At 44.8% G+C, this 22310-nt stretch overlaps 1 protein-coding gene across 1 annotated transcript in view; it reads left to right on the forward strand.

Moving 5' to 3' along the window:
* LOC141073753 (olfactory receptor 6C1-like) overlaps nt 1–13806 on the forward strand; it is a 44353-nt gene extending 30547 nt beyond the window's left edge. The window contains exon 3 of the mRNA XM_073561154.1: nt 12850–13806. Within this exon, the coding sequence (XP_073417255.1) occupies nt 12850–13806 (957 nt within the window). The remainder of the gene's footprint in view (nt 1–12849) is intronic.
* Nucleotides 13807–22310: the final 8504 nt, after the last annotated feature.

Below are 22310 nucleotides of genomic sequence, written 5' to 3' on the forward strand. Positions count from 1 at the left end.
TCCTTGATCTTCGCACCTGGGAGGCAGCATACTTCTCTTGCACTTATGTCCGGTCTGCAGATGGCTGATTCTGTGCCTCTCAGTATTGAGTCTCTCATCACTACCGCTCTTCTTCGCTTCTTGACTGTACTTTTTGTTGTCACTTCTGGGTGCTGCTGTGTGCCCTTTTCTTGTTTGCTTGTGTGGTCTTCTTGATTCTCTTGGTCACATGCTTCCACTCATCTGCTTTTCGAGGTTCTCTGACACTTTCTTCAACTTCTGTGACCAGTAGAGATGCTTCTGTTCTGTCTAGGAAGTCTTCATTTTCTTTGAGTTTCAAAGTTGCAATTCTTTCTTCCAGACCCCGCACCTTTTCTTCTAAAAAGGCCAGTAGTCTACACTTCTGGCAGGTGAAGTTGGATTCTTCTTCTGGTTAATCTGTGAACATGTAGCACATGTTGTAGCTCACCATGTAGGTTGTCACATCTGCTGTGTTGCTCCTAGATCCTGCTGACATGCTGTGTGTCTTCCTTCTTGTGTAATCTACTGTGTGTTTTCCTTCTTGTGCAATCTAGTCAATCAGCCAAGCTTTCTTGCAATAATGTCCTAGAGGCAAAAATTTGCGTGCCTTAAGGCACGCAGTTTGGCGATGCTTTCCAAGCATCTGGTCCCGGCTGTACCCAACGATCTTCTTGCTGAGGGAGACTCTTCGCTTTTCCCAGAAGGCACCTGGAACATAAATTCACTGTGAAATAAAATGTGATCCTTACATGATTTTTTTCCTAATGTTAATATAAATGTTATGGGGCTAGAATTGTGTGAGTTATTAAAGGGATTGCCGATCTTTGGGGACAATATTTTTTCTACTTAAATGCATTTATTTGGGGTTAAAATTATTATTATTATTATTATGCATTTATATAGCGCCATTTATTCCATGGCACTTTACATGTGAAAAGGGGAAATATAGACAAATATAATAAACATGTGTAAGACAAGGGACACACAAATACATAAGGAGAGGGGACCCTGCCCGCGAGGGCTCACAGTCTACAAGGATGGGTGAGGATGCAGTAGGAGAGGGTAGAGCAGGTCGTGCGGTGGTTCAGTAGACCGAGGATCATTGCAGGCTGTAGGCATGTCAGAACAGGTGGGTCTTCAGGTTCTTCTTGAAGGTTTCCGTTGATGGTGAGAGTCTGATGTGTTGCGGCAGAGAGTTCCAGAGTATGGGGGAAGCACGGGAGAAGTCTTGTATGCGGTTGTGGGAAGAAGAGTTAAGGGGGGAGTAGAGAAGGAGATCTTGAGATGATCGAAGGTTGCGTGCGGGTAGGTACCTAGAGTCCATGTCTCAGATGTATGGAGGAGACAGGTTGTGGATGGCTTTGTATGTCATGGTTAGGGTTTTGAATTGGAGCCTCTGGGCAATAGGAAGCCAGTGAAGAGCCTGGCATAGAGGGGAGGCTGGGGAATAGCGGGGAGACAGGTGGATTAGTTGGGCAGCAGAGTGTAGGATGGACTGGAGTGGAGCCAGAGTGCTAGAAGGGAGGCCAGAGAGTATAATATATATATATATATATATTTCTGCAATTGGGGTTCATTACCTATGTAGCACTGTTTGGCCTTTTATTTGCCTGCACATTCAACTTTAATGTGGTCTGTGGTCATAAATTGTCTGAGAAGAGCTCAGAAAAACACAGATAAAAAAGTTACAAAGTCCGGTCCGACCATCATAGTGGGCTGACTGATGAATTTTTGGTTATCTTATTCTCCTTTCAGCAATGCACAGTGTAGGATGGACGCTACAGAAAGAAAATGGTGCCAAGACAATTACAAAACTTATTTCTAGCTAAAATACCTGCATTCAAATAACAAAAAAATTGCACCAATGGCTCCTTCAATATTAACCCTTACATCTACAGCCGACTTTAACTCATTGCTGCTTGGGACTTTATTGACTTCTTATAACTTGAATATCGTCAACTTCAGCGCAGTAGCACAGAACTCTGCAACTCTTTGTTCCTTGGAGGCTTTATACTTTTGGGACATTTCTCTGTTGTACAAGATTATAAAATCAAATTTCCCTGCAAGATTGTACAGCATGGATTTACTCATTCAGGTAGGTGAGATCAGGTTATGGCTGCTCACTGGTGTATGATGGCAGGATGGTCCTCTGTGCGCTTATTATGTGGGGAATTTTATTTTCTTTATTTGCTCTGATAATATGGTTATGCCACGCTCCTTGTAATTACTGAAGCCGCAGTCAGATCCGTTCATGGCCCCCATCTCATGTTATATATAATGTACAGGGCACTCGTACGATGCGGAGGTTGTGTCCATACTGCAGCGATTACTGTTAGTACATGACACAGTCGCAGCAATGACACTGTAAATAAGGGGGATAAATGAAAAAAGTCTCTTTTTATAACCTAATAAAAAATGAACATAATGAACATTTTCGGTATCCTTACAAATAATATCCCTATAGAACCAGGGATGCCTCAAAAAATAATTCTGCACAAACGTGAATGTGCCATACAGCAGCCATACACATGGTTTATCACTACTTATTCCAGTCCCTGTCCAAACTGGATATCAATGTATAATTTCCCTATCACAGACAGGTAATTTTATGGAAAAAAAAGCCAGTTTACATACCAATATGTTTTTGACATGTAAGAGAAAGTCATTGGAAACCCACGCAAACGCAGTGAGAACATACAAACTACATGCAGACGTTGCCCATGTTCGAGGGAAAACCCAGGACCCCCAGTGCTGCAAGGTAGCAGTGCTACCCACTCTGCTGCCAGTGGATTTTGTCGTTAGGACCATCTATGTCCATACGTGCCTCAATGGGGACCCCTCTATTGACAAAAGCAAAAGGCTAATTCCTATCTGTCGGTGTAAAAATGTTATACACGGCACCCCCATATTACTTTACGTACCTAGCACTTTGCCTCGGAGAGCATTTTAGAGCAATGCTTAATTTAATTTTTGTATCTGTGAAAACAAATTCCCACTCCGGGATTCAGAGAGATTTTATATGTGGAGCCATTTAGTTTATCTAATCTTTATTCTTTTTGCAGTTGTTTGAATTTTTTTAGCCAAATCAGAGGGTCCAGCTGTAAGGTGTAGAAACCACAAGTGCAATATTAGTGAAGCTATTTAATATGTTATTTACATGCTTTATCCAAATATATGTTTTTGGCTATTCTTTTAGACACAAATAATATTACTAATGTAACCTTTGTGTTCAAAACATTGGTGCTTAGGTAGCCTCCTGTTATATCGGTGAAACTGTGCCTGGGTGAAATTAACCTTGACACATTATTGCTGGGGGATATGGTCTTGGGTCCTCTACTAGGGAAGGCATTACTGTGATGTAAGGTTGTTAGGCGGACACTAGCATCACACCATGTAGTGTGAAATGTACAGTGTGGGAAATAAGTATTTGATCCCTTGCTGACTTTGTAAGTTTGCCCACTGACAAAGACATGAACAGTCTATAATTTTAAGGGTAGGTTAATTTTAACATTGAGAGATAGAGTATCAAAAATAAAATCCAGAAAATCACATTGTATAAATTATATACATTTATTTGCATTTTGTAGTGAGACATAAGTATTTGATCCATCTGGCAAACAAGACTTAATACTTGGTGGCAAAACCCTTGTTGGCAAGCACAGCAGTCAGACGTTTTTTGTACTTGATGATGAGGTTTGCGCACATGTCAGGAGGAATTTTGGTCCACTCCTCTTTGCAGATCATCTCTAAATCATTAAGATTTTGAGGCTGTTGCTTGGCAACTCGGAGCTTCATCTCCCTCCATATGTTTTCTATGGGATTAAGGTCTGGAGACTGGCTAGGCCACTGCATGACCTTAATGTACTTCTTTTTCAGCCACTCATTTGTTGCCTTGGCTGTATGTTTTAGGTCATTGTTTTGCTGGTAGCCATGACCCATTGTTAATGTCCTGGAGGGAAGGAGGTTGTCACTCAGGATTTTATGATACATGGCTCAATCCATTCTCCCACTGATGTGGTGCAGTAGTCCTGTGTCCTAAGCAGAGAAACATCCACAAAACATAATTTTTCCACCTCCATGCTTGGAACCATACAAAGAAATTTTGTGGCTATCATCCACGCTGCTGAACAAATAGAAGTCCGGACGTATTGAAGAAAAGGAATGGTGGCTTTATTCAATGCATTTCGATGTCTATATATGACTCGTTCCTCAGGAATTACCACATACATAACATATAAGTATGTGGTAATTCCTGACGAAGAAGTCATATATAGACTTCAAAATGCGTTGAATAAGGCCACCATTCCTTTCCTTCAATAAGTCCAGACTTCTATTTGTTCAGCAGCGCGGATGATATCCACAAAATTCCTTTGTATGGTTCCTGATATGGTCAATGCCTGACCCGTGGATATGCGGCAGCTGACGTTTATATGTCTTGTCAAAGGGGCACCAGGTGAGCAGTTTTTCTGAATAACAGATTCTGAATCTATCCGATAAAACCATATTTGCGCTTCTATTCTCCTACAGTTCCCTTAATTGACACATCTATGCTTGACAGTGGGGATGGTGCTCTTTGGTTTATAGGCAGCATTTCTCTTCCTCCAAACACAGCGAGTTAAGTTAAGGCCAACGAGCTCAATTTTTGCCTCATCTGACCACAGCACCTTCTCCCAATCACTCACAGAATCATCCAGGTTTTCATTGGCAAATTTCAGACGGGCCTGCACATGTGCCTTCTTGAGCAGGGGACCTTGCGGATGTGGTAATAGCAGGTACGCAGAATGCAGTGACGAGACGCGAGACAGAAATGACTTTAAATGTTAACTTTTATAGATAAATGCCGTCAGGGCTATTGTTACGCAACCAACAGAATAACAGTAGTTGTCCTCGCAGGGAGCCAATACACATAAACAAGGATTGGGAGAACACGACTAATACGGCAAAGGCCGGTCACTATATGGCCGCGGAATGGCCGACTACGGGTCCTTAGTCACTATGTATCACTTATCCGTCCTGACGTCCCTCGGCATTCTGTTCCACGGTGTGTCTGCGTCACAGCCACTGGGCCCAGCCGCTGAAGATCTGGCGTAGTCTTCGGGCGTTCCGACGCCCAGGAGGAGTAGGGGCACAACAGGCCCGCGGAGAGTTCTTTGGCGGGATGTCCCCCAGCGGAGGCAGCAGGATACCGCCTGGGAGTGGGAGAGGGGAGGCCGCAACTCCCTGAGAGGGACTGGCAGTGGCGGTGATAAGTGGCGGTTGATAGGCCACAGGCGCAGTCTGAGGCCACACTGGAGGATCCGCAGCGGGCACAGGCCCAATCTCTACCATGGACTGGAGCGGGGCGGTGGCAGCTGCGGGCGGCAAAGGAGAAGTCACCGCCATGGTCAGGAGTGCAGCGGTGGTGGCTGCGGGCAGCAGCGTGGAGGCCGCAACCGCGAGCTAGAGTGAGACGGCGTTGGCCGCGGATGATTGCGAGTAGGCAGCAGCCGAGAGCTGGAGTGAGGCAGCAGTCTTCTTTTGTTGGTAAGCTCGGCACCGTCTCCGTGCGGTCCACCGAGAGTCTCCCTCCTGTTGCTGGCCTCCTCTCTGGAAGCTGCTCGTGGCTCTCGCTTTCTGGCCCTCCCCAAGTCTCCACCTCCTTCTCCCACGTTCTGCTGACTCACACAGTCTGGCCCTCTCCGCCCCTCTTCTCTGTACTCCTCCCCCAACTGCCCTGTCAGTCTCAGCAGTCCATCCCCTAGCTCTGCTCCCTGGAAACAGATACCACAGGAACCTGGAACACTGTCCCCTTGGTTCCGGCCCGGGTACTCAGCGAAGGCCTCTCCTCCTACACAGGCACTGCAAGATTTTAAACCTTTACGGCGTAATGTGTTACCAATGGTTTTCTTGGTGACTGTGGCCCCCATCTGCCTTGAGATCTTTAACAAGTTCCCCCATGTAGTTTTAGGCTGATCTCTCACCTTTCTCAGGATCAAGGATACCCCACAACGTGAGATTTTGCATGTTGCCCCAGATCGATGACGATTGACAGTCATTTTGTATTTCTTACATTTTCTTACTGTTGCACCAACAGTTGCCTCCTTCTCACCCAGCGTCTTACTTATGGTTTTGTAGCCCATTCCAGCTTTGTGCAGGGCTATGATCTTGTCCCTTACATCCATATAAAGCTCTTTGGTCTTGCCCATGTTGTAGAGTTTAGAGTCTGAAATAATTGAGTCTGTGGACAGGAGTCTTTTATAAAGGTGACTATGTAAGACAGTTGTCTTTAATGCAGGTAATGAGTTGATTAGGAGAGTTTAACTGGTGTGTAGGAACCAGAACTCTTTATGGTTGGTAGGAGATCAAAAACTTATTTCTCACTGCAAAATGCAAATAAATTTATATAATTTATACAATGTGATTTTCTGGATTTTATTTTTGATATTCTATCTCTCAATGTTAAAATTAACCTTCCCTTAAAATTATAGATTGTTGATGTCTTTGTCAGTGGGCAAACTTACAAAATCAGCAAGGGATCAGATACTTATTTCCCCCACTGTATGAATAAGAGAGGATTTTGTCACACTGCTTTATGAGGATATGCTCATATTACATTTTAGTCACATGTCAGTGGCTCTATCTGGGTTTCCGTCTGAAGACCTGAAAATCGGGGTCCAGACACCAACAAAGCGACTTACTAGATGGAGTCACTTTGTGCTCTATCTGACCTTAGGGTAGTTTGTGTCTGCCTTTTTTAAGCAGGCAGAAAAGTGAGGTCAACTGCGCTTTTGGGTCCACCACAAAAAGGTGGACATTGTAGACAATGAGGTCAGACAGAGCATAAAGTGACTCCATATACTTAAAAGTCAATGGTCCTTTTGACGGATACACCTGAATCAAGTTTTCAGGTCTTTAAACAGAAGCCCCAATGGAGTCACTAATGTGAGTTAAAGGCCTTATGTGACTATATCCTGAGTTGTAATAAGAAAATGTTAGCACAACTGAGAGATGGTGAACAAGTAGGCTCCCAAACCGTACAACCTTGTGTGGAAAACTTGGCATACACCAAATGCTGAAGTGTAGAAATGTAGTGCAATCCAAAAGAAGTAGTTACATACAATAAACAAACGTTTCAGTCAGATAGACGTTCCTCTGTGTACTATAATTAAAGCAAAATTAAAATAATGATAAGAAAAAAAGGATCAAAAACCAGAAATGAAGTATATACAACATATTCAAAAACTGGGTCAAAATGAGGAAAAAATAAACAAACAATGGCAAGAGCGCATACCTTCATCATTAAACAGATTAAATACATATACAAAATATTGGTGTGAACTTGATGGAACAGTACATACAGTATAAGACAATAGAGTTTATATGGAGACTGACGACTAAGAGTTTGGGGGAAGGAAGGAGGGGTAAATGGTAAAAGGAAAAATGGACCTACTCGACTGATAATTTGGAGAATAGTAGGAATCACCTCTATAGAGAAAACAACCCTGAGTGGGTGAAATACTATATTGGTGGTGGTATGGTGATCACATGTACATTGTGGAAGTTACATAGTGAATGTTAAAGGGCAAGATACAAACATACCAGAATAGATGAATGTAGAAAACCTGGCCTGTGTCAGTACCAGGTATGGGTGACTGAGAAACCTATAAGGTGTAAGTCATAAATAACCGCTGAGTAACAATTGTATTTGTAGGCGATGAGAAAATATAAACAGACTTACGCAGTCCTAGTGTGGTATGCGGGATGTTTAAGACGCGGTGTCCGCCGCTAGACACGCAAGTACATATACTCATTGCCCATTAAATATTGCCATAGACAGAGCGCTGCCGGTGATGTGACGCGGAACCAGAAGTGACATTCCGGATGTGACGTTATTAGTGAAGAGCGAGTATATTCGCTAGGGTGATCTCCGAGTATTTGGAAGTGCTCGGAGATTTAGTTTCTGTTGCCGCAGCTGCATGATTTCTGGCTACTTGACAGCCTGAATATGTCAAGGTATAGGACATGGTAAATGTCCTGTTCTCTCAGGGTTAACTTTTGCTGGCCTCCCTTTGGATCTGGGAGGGGTATTTATGCTCACTCCAGACTAGGATTCCATGTCAGCTATACTGTTCTTCTGACTGTGTGTCTGACCATCTGGTGTGCTTGAATACTGCATTGCTTGATTGCCTCCCGTGTATGACCTGGTCTGTGCGCTCACTCTGTTCTCTGTCTCACACTTTGGTACTATTGTCTTCTCCGGTTCTGACCTCCTGGCTTGGCTATTGATACTCTGTTACAGTTTGTCCCTATTGTACTGTCTGTTGCCCGTTCTGGTTTACTGATCTCTTGCTATGTCCTGACTATCCATTCTGTCTAATCCTTTGGTACTGTTGTGCTATCTCGTGCTTTGACCCCGGCCTGATCTGGTTTACATCCCTAGCAAATAATAAAGAGGAGCAGCATCCAATCCGGGTGAAAAAGTGCTTACAAAAATTTATTCTGCCATTGAAAAAACATACAACGTTTCAACCACAATATGGTCTTTTTCAAGTATTCATACTTGAAAAAGACCATATTGTGGTTGAAACGTTGTATCTTTTTTCAATGGCAGAATAAATTTTTGTAAGCACTTTTTCAACCGGATTGGATGCTGCTCCTCTTTATTATTTGCTTGGAACCTTTATGTTCATTTGGGTCGCTGGACGGGAAGCGTGCATCCCCTGAATGATCCTGCTTGTGCTGTCGGCTGTTTCTTCAATTTACTGGTTTACATCCCTGTCTATGCCCCTTGGTAACTTTGTCCTGTAGTTACACTTCTAGCATATTTCCTTCAGCTCCTAGCTATCCGGAGCTTAGGCCACGCCCCCAGCAGTCAGGTGCTTCAGGTCCTATCTGGCCTGAAGTAATCTCTCTCTGCTCCTGATTCCTCTGAGAGTCTGAAGCACGCATCTTCAACACTGCTGCCCCACTCCACAGTTTGTTTTACTCAGGACACACGCACTGGTTCAGTGAGCATGTGCAGTGCGGTGTTCCTGACAGAATACATGTGGAAATTTCCTAACAAACATGCAATCCCCACATGTATTCTGGCGGTCAACTAGCAGCAAATCATGCACCTTGGTCAACAGAAACTAAATCTCCAAGCACTTCCAAATACTCGGAGATCACCCAAGCATGCTTGGGGAAATGTTATGAATGGGTCACCAAGGAGGAAAACAAGACCAAGCCAAGTCACAGAAATCCAGAGAGGTTGGTAACTACGCAGATTGCAGACCCCTGATCCTAACCACACAACTAACAGCAGCCGTGGAGCATACCTATGATGATTCTAGACACCTCGTCACAGCCGGAGGACTAAATCAGCCTAAAGCAAGAAAAGGGGAAAACTAAAACTGCCCCAGAGCAGACCCCAAAGGAATAGACAGCCCCCACACATGTATTGACGGTGAGACAAGATGAAAACACGAACACAGTTAGGAGAATAGGCTGAGCAAACGATGGGGCCCACACTAGCTAGAAAGGAAAGGAAAGATACTGTCTGCAATCACACCAAAAAACCCTGCAAAAATGTACAACACTTCTGATAGCAAAAAATACCCTGAAGTCACTAGACTTCTCCCACTATATCAGCAATCTGGCGTATTCTGAGAACAGCGCAAAAAGAGGCCAATCTAATAAGGGACAAAAAGCAAACTGGCACATACAGTGACATAAGAGTGGAAATTCAGCACAGCCCCAGCCGGGGCTGGCTGACCACACAAAAAACTGAATAGACCAAACCAAATCAAATGTGAACATTAGCAAAGACAACTTAGCTTGAGAAGGCAGGAACTGAGCTGGAAACTAAGACCTCAGGAGGCAGGAAAAAATCACCAGCATGGGAATAAGGAGTCGGCTGTCTTAAATCCAGTCTGAGACTCCAGATGTCTACTCCTCTTCCTCATTATCAGGTGGCAGGTCTCTGTTAATTAGATCAGCTTCACTACCTCCTGCCACCACCAGAGGGAGCCCAGAAAAAGAACTCACAACTCCTCTGTCAGCACAACCAGCTCCCTCACCAGAAGCCAGAGGCAGACCAGAAAATGAGTTCACAACAGGGAAACCTGAGCAACGAATATACTCACTTATCACTTATCACTATGCGTTCTAGTGACCGGAGGTAGAGGATTTGCGTTCCACCTAACCGGAAGTGAGCATTGCGTTCCACTGTGTGTATTCAATGCGTTTCACAGGCTGAAAATGGTACTGCGATATCCATGGAGAGACTGTAACGCTATGTGCAGATCCATAAGGAAGCACTATATGAAAACCATACTGGAGAAGAGGAATGGGAAGGTCCGAGGCAAGAATCATGAAGCGTGGGAGTTTTGATATTCAATATAGATGACTCTGTGAAGAGGATATAATTCATTAGTGTTAGGGCAATAAAATTTATCTAGAACATTAATATATGAGCAAAACTTATAAACAGATCAATACATGAGACACAAGTGCAACATTAATTAGTAAAATCATGTTTTAGAGTGTGGTTACAGGTTAACTCGTCGCTGCATAAAGGATTGAATATCATAATCCCTATTCAGACCTTTAGGGGCTAATTTCAGTAATTCATGGATCCAGTATGCCTCTCTCCGTTTGAGTATACTATTACTAACTCCCTGATGTAAAGGTGGAATATGCTCAATAACTTGGAAACGTAATTGTGAGAACCTATGTCCACTGGAAATGAAATGGTGTGGTATGAGTAATAGGAGATTATTACATCTTATGGTGGACTTATGTTTAGATATCCTGTCCTTGATGGGCTGAGTGATCTCGCCAATGTATAATAGTCTGCACAGGCATTTGATCAAGTTAACCACGAATGATGTATCACAAGTAAAAAATTCTTTAATGATGTATTTCTTGCCTGTGTGTGGGTGGTGGATGATGTTCCCTTTCTGGACATTATTACATTGGTTACATTGTAAGCAAGGAAAGGTACCTGCTTTTGGATTCCGTAAAAAACGTTGTGTATGTGTTGGTCCTGAGGAGCCTATATATGCCTTAATCAATGAGTCACGTAGATTGCGTGTTATCTTAAAACAAGGAAGGAAGGGTTCTTTAAATTCCTTAATATTAGGGTGAGCAGTCCATAAAATATGCCAATGTCACCTAATAGTTTTATGAACTACGCAAACGGGTGGTAATTGTGTACAAATGGAATGTGGTTCGTAGTTTTTATCCGTGAAGAGGTTGTTGGGGTAGTGGATAGATCCAACAGGTGAGGTGGATAACCTCTTTCAAAGAACTTGGATCTCATTTCCTCGATTCTTTGTTGGTGAAGAGTTGGATTGGAGACAATTCTATTAAGCCTTTGTAGTTGGGATTTAGGGGTGGAATTTTTTATCCTAATTGGGTGAAAACTATGGTAATGTAATAGACTGTTACGATCTGTAGACTTGGTATACAGGTTGATTGTGAGAATGCCCTCACTATCCTTCATGACCAGGGTATCCAAAAATTGAATTGTGTGTCACATGTCATAGTGAAATCAAGTCCCGGCCATGATGATTTGAAGTGGAAGAAGCTATCAAGGGACTCAAGTGTACCACCCCAGATACAGAAAATATCTTCAATGTACCTCTTCCACACCATTACATTGGAGCGGAGGAGGTCACTGGTGTATATCCTACTCTCCTCCTAGTCTGCCATATAGCAGTTAGCGCAGGAGGGAGGTGCAACATTAGAGCCCATTACCGTGCCCTTCGTCTGTAGGTAATAATGTCTTTGAACAGAAAGAAGTTCTTTGTAAGGACCAATTACAGTAGGTCACATCATAGGTCAACTTGGTCAGGGTCCATCCCTGAAGAGGTAAGGAGGCGGCGTACTGATTGTATGCCCTGTTCGTGTGGAATTGATGTATATAAATCCTTGACATCGAAGGATACAAGGAAAGCCTCCCTTGGAACCAGTCCGAGATTTTTAATGATGCTGAGAAAAGCTCCTGTATCAAGGAGAAAAGAAATTGTTTGCGTAATGAGCGGTGTAAGAATCCTCTCCAGGTAAATGGAGATATGTGATAAAATGACCCGGTGGATGCTACAATCAGTCTGCCAGGTGGATTTTCCAGATTTTTATGTATTTTAGGGAGTATATAGAGGATGGGTGTAATAGGGTGTTCTTTAGTGAGAAAATCACAGGTTCTCATGTCTAATACCCCTATTTCAGTGAATCTAGGCAAAACAATTTTAATAAGGCCCTGAATCTGGCTAGTAGGGTCGCCAGAAAGTTTCTTTTTTTTAATATGTTATATATACTTTATTTCCATTTTTTTTATTCGTTTTTCTGATCTTTATTTGAATTTTGCTATAATTATTGTATGCTGAGAAAGATCTATCTGACCAAAATGTTTGTTTATTGTATGTAACTACTTCTTCTGGATTACATTCAATTTCTTCACTTCAGCATTTGGTATGTGCATAGTTTTATATCCTGAGTTGGGCTTGTAAAGATCATTGTAATAGATTAAAGGCTGCAACGATTTACGGATGGCTATACTTCAAAGGGAAGTTACTAATGTGGAGCTGACCTATGCTCTAGACTAAATATGCTAAATGTGCTTCTTTACAAGTACAACTATCCTTACTTACCTCCTGAGAGTGTAACCTCTAAGCCAAAGTGCCTCTTTGGAGAGCATTGAAGGTTGAATTATGACTTGCCTTGGTTTGTTCAGGGTGGACCAGACTATGTAGCTTAGCTTACTCCTCCGATGCCTCATAGCTTGCTACTGCACAGGTTACTACTTAGGGACTTCTCTGCACTGTATCTCGCACAGCCATATATAAAAAAATCTTTTTTAGTATAATTTTTTCATCTTATGTTTTCCAGAATTCAAACAGCCTTGAAAATGTAGGTTTTAATAACCAAACCCCCTTCACATATTTTATCATTCTGGGGATTTCGCAAGTCTCTGAGTTGCAGGCGTTGGTTTTCCTCTTTGTCCTGATCTTATATCTCATAACAGTAACTGGAAATATGACCCTTCTCCTGCTGGTCTGCCTGGAGCGTCATCTTCACACTCCCATGTACTTCTTTTTGGGAAACTTATCCTGTCTGGATGTGTTTTGCTTGACGATAACCCTACATAAAATACTACTGTCCTATATGTCTGGAGATAAAACTGTGTCCTTCACCAACTGTATGTCACAAATGTACATCTTTTCTTCCTTGACCTGCAATGAGCTGTTGATACTCACAGCCATGAGTTATGACCGATATGTGGCCATATGTAATCCCTTGCACTATCACATGATTATGAACCGTAAGATATGTGTTCTTTTATCCACAGTCTGTTGGGCATTGGGTTTTGTGGAGGTCATACCTCACATGTTAGCCATATCTCGCTTTTCCTGCTACAAGTCCAATGAGATTAACCACTATTTCTGTGATATATTGCCAATCATGAAGCTGTCTTGCAGTGACACTACTCTTCTGAGGCTCATTATTTTTATTGAAGGGCTGTTCCTTGTAAGTTTTACCCCTTTCCTTCTTACCTTTATCTCCTATGTCTTCATTATTATCACCATCCTTAGGATACGTTCCAGCTCGGGGAGACGTAAAGCCTTCTATACATGTTCCTCACACCTCACGGTGGTCATTATCCTCTATGTAAGTCTCGTCTGCCAATATCTGCGACCAAGCTCTACAGACACTTTGGATTCCAACAAGCTTTTTTCCTTATTTAACACAGCGGCCGTTCCCGTCTTAAACCCATTTATTTATAGTCTGAAAAATAAAGATGTTAAGTCGGCAGCGAGAAAGCAGCTGAAATGGCTAACATCATAAGCAAAGTGTTAAAATAATTCTCAAGGATGCTGCTCTTAATGTTCATTATATTACAGCTAACAGAGCCGGACTGAACCATGGTGGACTCTTCTGGACTACTTTGTGATTCTTGTGGGGGCCATGCATCCATTTACCAAATGTTTCATATTTTTTACCAGTTATTGATAAGCTGACGTACTGACAAATAAAGTCACATGTAAAAATAAATATTGGTTTTATTTTCTATTGTTTTGGAAGACGGCGTGCTCAGAGAACAAGATTTAGTTGCTCTCGCTTCAGGTTACGAATGTGATGAAGCATGAAGTTGATAACGATTTCCTATTAAAATAAAATTATTGTGTTATGAGCATATTTCTTCTTCTCCTCATTTGTCCACAGTTAGCTCAGACAAGCATATTTTTGGTTGGTGTGATATCCATGTGAATGAAAGAATGCACACTGAGCAATAGAAGTCAATGGGCCTAGTCACAAAAGCAACATGGACTGTGTCTTTTACAGACAAGAGAGTGATAGTTTCAGTTGTGTACGTATGCTCATGGGATGCAGGTAGACATACGCAATTGTTCACAGGCATAACATGCCTGAGAATTCACAAGCTTATTTCAACCTGTCTTTAGGCTGGGAAGTTCAATGAGATTATGAGGATGTAGGATTTGAGCTCTTCAACAATCTCCTCTAGCAAGTCTTGGTAACACTGGTTGGTCTTCCAAGATTCTCTAGAATACTGGTTACATCTATCATAGCTCTACCTCTTTACCTAAAGCAATGCTCAGACAGTAATTATTTCACAGTTGATTTGTACTGGACAATTCTGTTTTTTTTCTTCTTTTTCCTCTCTTGTCTTCTCTTTTCATTTTTCCTGCTTATTCACTTCTCTCCCACTTCACCCTTTTCAGCCCATCTGGCTATTTTGTTAATGGTAGAAAGTCACTACAACACTAGCTTTCATATGTTATGTGTTACTGATGTATTCATTTATTTTTCTTTACATCTATAGATTATTGCTGTTTGAAAATTTTCTCCTGGTGATGTGTTCTGCTGTTGGCCGAGTTGTGGTCATGTCATATTTTCTAAACTAAAGAAATTGGAAAAAAAGATTTGGGTAAATAAAATTAAAGGGTTATGCTCAATACTAAGTTTTCACCAATCAAAAAGATGTGATAAGTTGTGGATTTGTGGGGGTCTACATACTGGTATCCCCACCAATCCCAAGAGCAGCGTCAAATGTTTGGTGAGACTGCTGAAAAAAACTGACCACTTATACTGGTCGTTCTCAGCAGTTGGAGCCTCATTGATCAGAAAATTAGGACTTGTTCTGTGGAGCTAATGGAGATGACGTTTTCATAACCATACTACTCGCGTTCTTCTCTGCTAAGTGTTTACATTGTGAGGGTACAAAAGTGGGACACCCAAACTCATTCCTCAGAGAAATTGATGTCTATTAGAAGTAGATGTAGTATCAGTCAGCAAGAGAATGGGCATCTGCGCAAAGTGTGTATTGAGGAGCACACTTACTGTATATACTCAAATATAAACCTACCTGAGTATAAGCCGAGGCACCTAATTTTGCCACAAAAAACTGGGAAAACTTATTGACTCGAGTATAAGCTGGGTATACATTGTCCCCTCATCCCTATCCTGGTATGGATGACACCTCATTCTATCCTGGTATGCATTGGCTCCTCATCCCTTTCCTGGTATGCATGGCTCCTCATCCCTATCCTGATATGCATGGACTCCTCATCCCTATCCTGGTATGCATGATTCCTCATCCCTATCCTGGTATGCATTGGCTCCTCATCCCTCTCCTGGTATGCGTGGTTTCTCATCCCTATCCTCATATGCATGGTTACTCATCCATATCCTGGCATGCATGGCCTCCTCATCCCCATCCTGGGTTGCATGGCTCCTCTTCCCTATCTGGTATGCATGGCACCCTCATCCCTATCCTTGTATGCATGGCACCCTCATCCCTATCCTGGTATGCACGGCATCCTCATCTCTATCCTGGTGTGCACGGCCTCCTCATCCCCATTCTGGTGTGCACGGCCTCCTCATCCCCATCCTGGTATGCACAGGTTCTCATCCCTATCCTGGTTTACATGGCTCCTTATAACTATCCTGGTTTGCATGGCTCCTCATCCCTATCCTGGTATGCATGATCCCCTCATCCCTATCCTGGTATGCATGGCTCCTCATTCCTATCCTGGTATGTATGGTCCCCTCATCTCTATGCTGGTATGCATGGTTACCTCATTCCTATCCTTGTATGCATGGCCTCATCATCTCCATCCTGGTTTGCATGGCTTTTCATCCCTATCCTTGTATGCATGGCTCCTCAGCCCAATCCTTGTATGCATGGCTCCTCATCGCTATCCTTGTATGCATGGCACCCTGATCCCCATCCTGGTATGCATGGTTCCTAATTCCTATCCTTATATGCATGGCAACCTCATCCCTATCCTGGTATGCATGGCTCCCTTCAAAAATGCATTAAAAAAAATCCTACTTACCCTTCCTGCGCTCCCTCTTAGCGTCTGCATCTTGTTCTGGTGCCAGCAGCCAACTTTATGCTTGTAAGCAGTGCATGGCAGGTTTGCACCATCCATGCAAAAGGAAAATGGGGCTAACTGGCGTGGTACCTTTCCACAGACTACAAAACAGCTACCATGCCTCACACACAATCACTGTATGGTACAAACACACCATGCTACACACACAAGCTCTATGTTACACACACACTGTATGCTACACACACAAGCTCTTTGTTACACACACTGTATGATACATATGTAAGGAGGTGGAGGGGACCCTCATGTGCCTTCTCTGTCCTGGACACTGTTCACACAGTCACCTGTGGCACCTCAGCGCTTATTGAAGTATTGTTGTATACTGCAATCTGCATGTACTGTAATGTGGATGTCTTTAATATGTGGATAAGTAAAGAAAGTGTAGTCAGCTTACCCGTCTGCAATGCAATCCCCAAGCCTGCCAACGCCCAGCACGGACTGTGGTGAGCATCCACATCAATTAGGAATAAGAGGAAAAAAAAATTTGATCCAGCTTGAGACGGAGGCGGCTGCAATTTTACAAAGCTTTATTGGACAACTTAAAAATATGTTGGTTCTTTAAAAATCTCTTATAGCAAACACCAAGCACACCAGTGCTTTTTTTTGCTAAAAAAAAATTATGACTAAGACTTTTTTCTAGTTGAAACGCGTTGATCCTCCTCACTGGTGTGCTTAGTGTTTGCTATAAGAGATTTTTAAAGAACCAACATATTTTTAAGTTGTCCAATAAAGCTTTGTAAAATTGCAGCCGCCTCTGTCTCAAGCTGGATCAAATTTTTTTTTCCTCTTGTCTTTAATATGTGTTCTGCATAGAGTTAGGGTTAGATTAGGGAGTAGTGTAGGACTGTAAATCCCAGCAACAGAAGAGAGTACTACACTGCACTCATCTCTCCATGTGCAAGGTCCCGGGCTGCTCGCTGACTGTGGCTTAATGGACTCGCCCATGACTACCACCCTGTGCCACCTTGTTACACATACACAAGCTCTGTTACAAACCCTTTATGATACACACGCAAGATCTATGTTACACACACTTCATGCTACACACACAAGTTCTATGTTACACACACTGTATGCTACATACACAAGCTCTAAGTTACACACTGTGAGGAACGTCAGCTTACGCTGAGTCGTTTTCCTTTTTTGAGTGGACCCTCTGCGCCGTGGCGCCCACCCACCTAGGGCGAGCTGACCTAGAGAGAGCCCACCCCCTGTACAGGGAGTGTCAGGGGCAAGACCAAGGGGGTGAGCCACCACGGCAGCTGGACCAGACGGCCGGCTCAGGGAGACACTATTGAGTGTCTGGCAACAGGATGGACAGGATACCAAACATAAAACGAAGTCACAGGGTTTCTTCAGCAAAACGTGGTTTCACACTTTATTCAGGTGCAAGGCCTAAACAGGGAATCAGGTGCAGGGCACAAACGGTGAAACACGGCAAGGTGCGTGCAAGGGCACGCCAAATGTTCCAGACATAACACGTGCACGAAAACATACCAGAGTCCAGGGCAAGGTACGTGTTAGGGATCACACTAGAGTTCCTAGAGGGGATGTGTGCTAGACACGCCAAAGTCCAAGACAAGGTGCGCGCCGAGAGACACGCAAGAGTCCAAGGCAGGGTGCGCGCAAGGACACGCCAGGATCCAAGACGGGGTGCGATGGCATCGGACTCCGGACTACTGGCAACGACCGACAGGGTCCAGGCTGCGGACATCAGCTCTGGACATCAGGCCGCAGTCATCTGGTTCTGCACCTCTGGCAGCAGTCGGCAAGTTTCGGGAATCCGGCAGGCAAGCCAGGGTTCAAGGCAGGGTACGTGCTTGGAGTCACGCCAGGGTTCAAGGCAGGGTGCGTGCTTGGAGACACGCCAGGATCAGGTTTACAGGACGGAGGCCTGCGCATGCCGAGGGGCATGCCAGGGACAGGTACAAGGACGGAGGCCTGCGCGTGCAGAGAGGCACGCCAGGGACAGGTACAAGGACGGAGGCCTGCGCGTGCAGAGGGCACGCCAGGGACAGGTACAAGGATGGAAGCCTGCGCGTGCAGAGGGCACGCCAGGGAGAGGCACAAGGACGGTGGCCTGCACGTGCAGAGGGCACGCCAGGGACAGGTACAAGGACGGTGGCCTGCGCGTGCGAGGACACGCCAGGGACAGAGTGCGAGAACAGGGTTAGGGCCTGTGCGTGCAAGAGGGCACGACAGGATATATGGCAAAACCTGCAGGTACTTTTATAGAAGCAAGGGGAGGTATGCCAAGGGCAGGCGAGGACCTGCGCGTGCTATAGAGAGCACGCAGAGCACAGTGCAGAAACAGCGTGAAGTGCAAGGAAGCACAGAGCAAGGCTGGGGCACTGGCTAGCTGATCGGGCTGCGGCACTGACAGACGGGCAAGACTCCAGTGAACCCGACTGAGGCATGGCAGGTGACACAGCTGTCACTGACCGATGAGCACGGCTGAGGCACAAGCAGGCGGGCACGGCTAGGGTGGGCACGGCTTTGTAAAAGGGTGAATTGTGATTACACCAGGAGAGCACTAGGACCCTGTGGTGTTTACCTGCTGTAGCTAAGAGCAGGTGCTGTGAGTGCCCAGAAATCTGTGTGTGCTGGGGGGTGGGGCCTAGTGTCAGCTGTCTAGAGCTGTAAGGGAAGCTTCCAGAAGAGGAAGACAGACTGCCCTGAGAGACACTGTTGTGTGTGGAGCAGCTTGTGAGAAGCAAAGAGATTGAACACTGTAATAGACTGTGCACTGCAACCCTTCATCTTGGGAGCCTGAGACCTTGCGGTGGAACAAAGACAGCATTCCTGAGAGCTGTGTGACTGTGGAGCTTTGTGGAGTTCCTGTTGTGATGAGCTGAGAAGCGACATTGGACAGACATTTTATACAGAAACAGGCGTATTGCTTCTAGGAGAATTCGTGAGGACTACAGGAGGAGAGACGGCATCTTGATGCTACAGAACTATAAGGCTATGTGCACATGTATGCAGAAAATTCCTGACTGAAAACCGGACTCCTTCCCAGAAAATGCGCGTTTTTTATGCGTTTTTTTTCCGGAGCGTCCCCAGTCTCATAGAAAATAGCTAGAAATTCGGATTTTTTCACGAAATTAATGAGCATGCTGCGTTTTTTTACCGCAATGCGTTTTTTTCGCAGAAAAAAGCGCATCAATATGTACAAAAAGTGCAGAATTCATTAAAATGAATGGGATGCTTCTTTTAAGTCTTTTGTAAGCGTTTTTTTTTGTAAAAACGCTTAAAAAACACTTACGTGTGCAGTATGCACATACCCTAAGGGTATGTTTCCATGGTCAGGAAACGCTGTGGGTTGGATGCTGCTTACAGCCGCAGTGTCAAACCTGCAGCGTCCAGATGTTACAGCACAGTGGAGGGGATTTCATGAAATCCCATCTCCACTATGCGTTGAAAGACGCAGGCGGCAGACCTGCGTAAACGGACATGCAGTGCGTCTGTCACGGGGCAGTAGTGGGAAAATGGGATGAGGAACCTGGGCCCCTGAACTGCCCCTCAGGCTAAGGGGGTGCCCTGACTTTCCTTAAGGGGCAACCCCCCTTGGCGGTTTTAACTAAAAGAGCCACCTTCAGCAGCACTATGGCTGCATTCTGTGAATGTAGCTCTTCCGTTACTGACTCCCAGTAACGCCGAAATATTAACTTTTATAAATAGGTCCTCATGCCTGTAATGCGTCCCATAGGTATGGTGTGTCCCCCTGAAGCAGCCACCTCCCCGCCATCAATCATGTCTCTGCAGCGTCTGGGCCCGTCCTCCCATAGACGTCAAACATGCCCCTGTGCTGCCGTCTGGGCCCTGCCTCCCATAGACGTCAATCATGCCCCTGTGCTGTCGTCTGGGCCCTGCTTCCTTCTGTCTCCTATGCTGACGCCTGCGCTGTGCCAACAGTTCTCAGGCATGTGCAGTGCGCACTGCCCGTGAACTGACATCAGGCGATCACGCCCGTGTGTTGTGGAGGCCCCAGATCCTGACCCCGCTGTGTGTGTTATGATGTATTCACACTGCGGGGCAGGATCTGGGGCCTCCACAATACGCAGGCATGATCGACTGATGTCAGTTCACAGGCAGCGTGCACTGCAAATGCCTGAGAACTGTTTTCAGTTCGGCCGGCATAGGAGAAAGAAGGAGGCAGGGCCCAGATGGCAGCACAGATGGCGGGGAGGCGGCTGCTTCAGGGGGACACACCATACCTATGGGATGTATTACAGATTTGAGGACCTATTTATTAAAGTTAATATTTCGGCGTTACAGGGGGTCAGAAATGGAAGAGCCACCATCACAGAATGCAGCCTTAGTGCTGCTGAAGGTGGCTCTTTTTGTTAAAAACGCTCTGGGGGGTGACAGGTTTCCTTTAAATTGGGGGTACACTTGATGGTCGTGAGGCGCAAGTCACCGATCTGTCCCTATCTCCTGTTTAGCCCTGAGCTAAACCCCAACCCTCTCCCCAGGAGGTGAGACAGGGAAAAAAGTGAACTGCACCAAAAAACAAAGGAAAGATAAAACAGACGCCTCGGGGTTAAATCAACTAAAAAACAAAACTTAGCTTTATCTGCTGAATTGCACCGTACAGCAGAGTAAGGCTCCTGAACTCAGCTTTCAGCAGAACCACCACTGCTCCTGAAAAGCTGAACCACCACTACACCAGGTAGCTCCAGTCTTCACCACGGTTGGTATCAAAAGGAAGTGTATCACCAACACCAGCTGAGGCCTGAGGTGACCTTATATAGGAAGGAGGGAGTGGTCACCACCAGTTGACTAACTAAACATGTAGTAACACCAGCGGTCACCGGGGGGAAAAACCCACCAGCAGACTGGCTAAACTTGTAGAAACACCAGCGGCCACCGGGGGGAATAACCCACCAGCAGACTAACTAAACTTGTAGTAACACCAGCGGCCACCGGGGGAAAAACTGACATTAACCCCAGATGGCCAGGAAGGAAAAAAGTTTAAATGTGAGCAGCCTAAACTGACACAGATCCAAAAAATGGATCGTGACAGCGTCTTTTCAGAATGCATCATGTTTGTTTACAATGGGGCGACGCTCCGTCGCTTGTTATGATGAGTCACCGAAGGAGGAAAAAACAAAATACCAGCTAAGCCCAGAAAAACCAGAGAGGTTGGCAGCTATCGGATTGCAGACCCCTGAACCTATCTACAACAACTAGCAGTAGCCATGGGGGGTTCCTATGGTGCCCTAGACCCCTTGATCACAGCCGGAGAACTACATAGCCTAAAGACAGAAAGGGGAAAAACTAAACTGCCCCAGAGCAGACCCCAAAGCAATAGGCAGCCCCCAACATATAATGACGGAGAAGCAAGATGAAAACACTAACACAGATAGAGAGATAGGTTGAGCAAATGATGGGGCCCAAGCTAACTACATAGGATAGGATAGGAAAGCTGCTGTCTGCCATCCGCAAAACCCCTATCAAAATGAGCCAACCGACTGATAGGAAAAACAGGCCCTGAAGACGCTAGGCTTCAAAGACTATATCAGCACTCAGGTATATTCTGAAGACAGAGCAAAAGATCAACAGATCAGAGACAAAAATGGAATTCAGCTCACCCCCGGCCGGGGATGGCAGAACTCCCAAAAAACAAGGCAAAACAAAAATAAAACTGAAGTGTACAAAGCAGAGCAGAAAAACTTAGCTTTGAGATGCAGGAATCAGACTGGTCTCCAAGAATCCAGCAGGAAAATCACCAGCCAGGAAGAAGGGTGTCGGCAGCCTTATTTCCAGTCCTCAATTCCAGCCACCCAGTCATCCTCTAGCTGCCCATGTGTTTGGTAATAAGCCTCACTACCTTCCTTCACCAGAGGAGGGAGTTCATCAGACCTCAATGGTGAAGGGAAAAATGAACTCACAACAGTACCTCCCCCTTGAGGAGGGGTCACCGAACCCTTA

Source organism: Dendrobates tinctorius, unplaced genomic scaffold (assembly GCF_039654945.1).
Source record: "Dendrobates tinctorius isolate UK_male_01 unplaced genomic scaffold, ASM3965494v1 ptg000315l, whole genome shotgun sequence".
In the NCBI taxonomy this organism is placed as follows: Eukaryota; Metazoa; Chordata; class Amphibia; order Anura; family Dendrobatidae; genus Dendrobates; species Dendrobates tinctorius.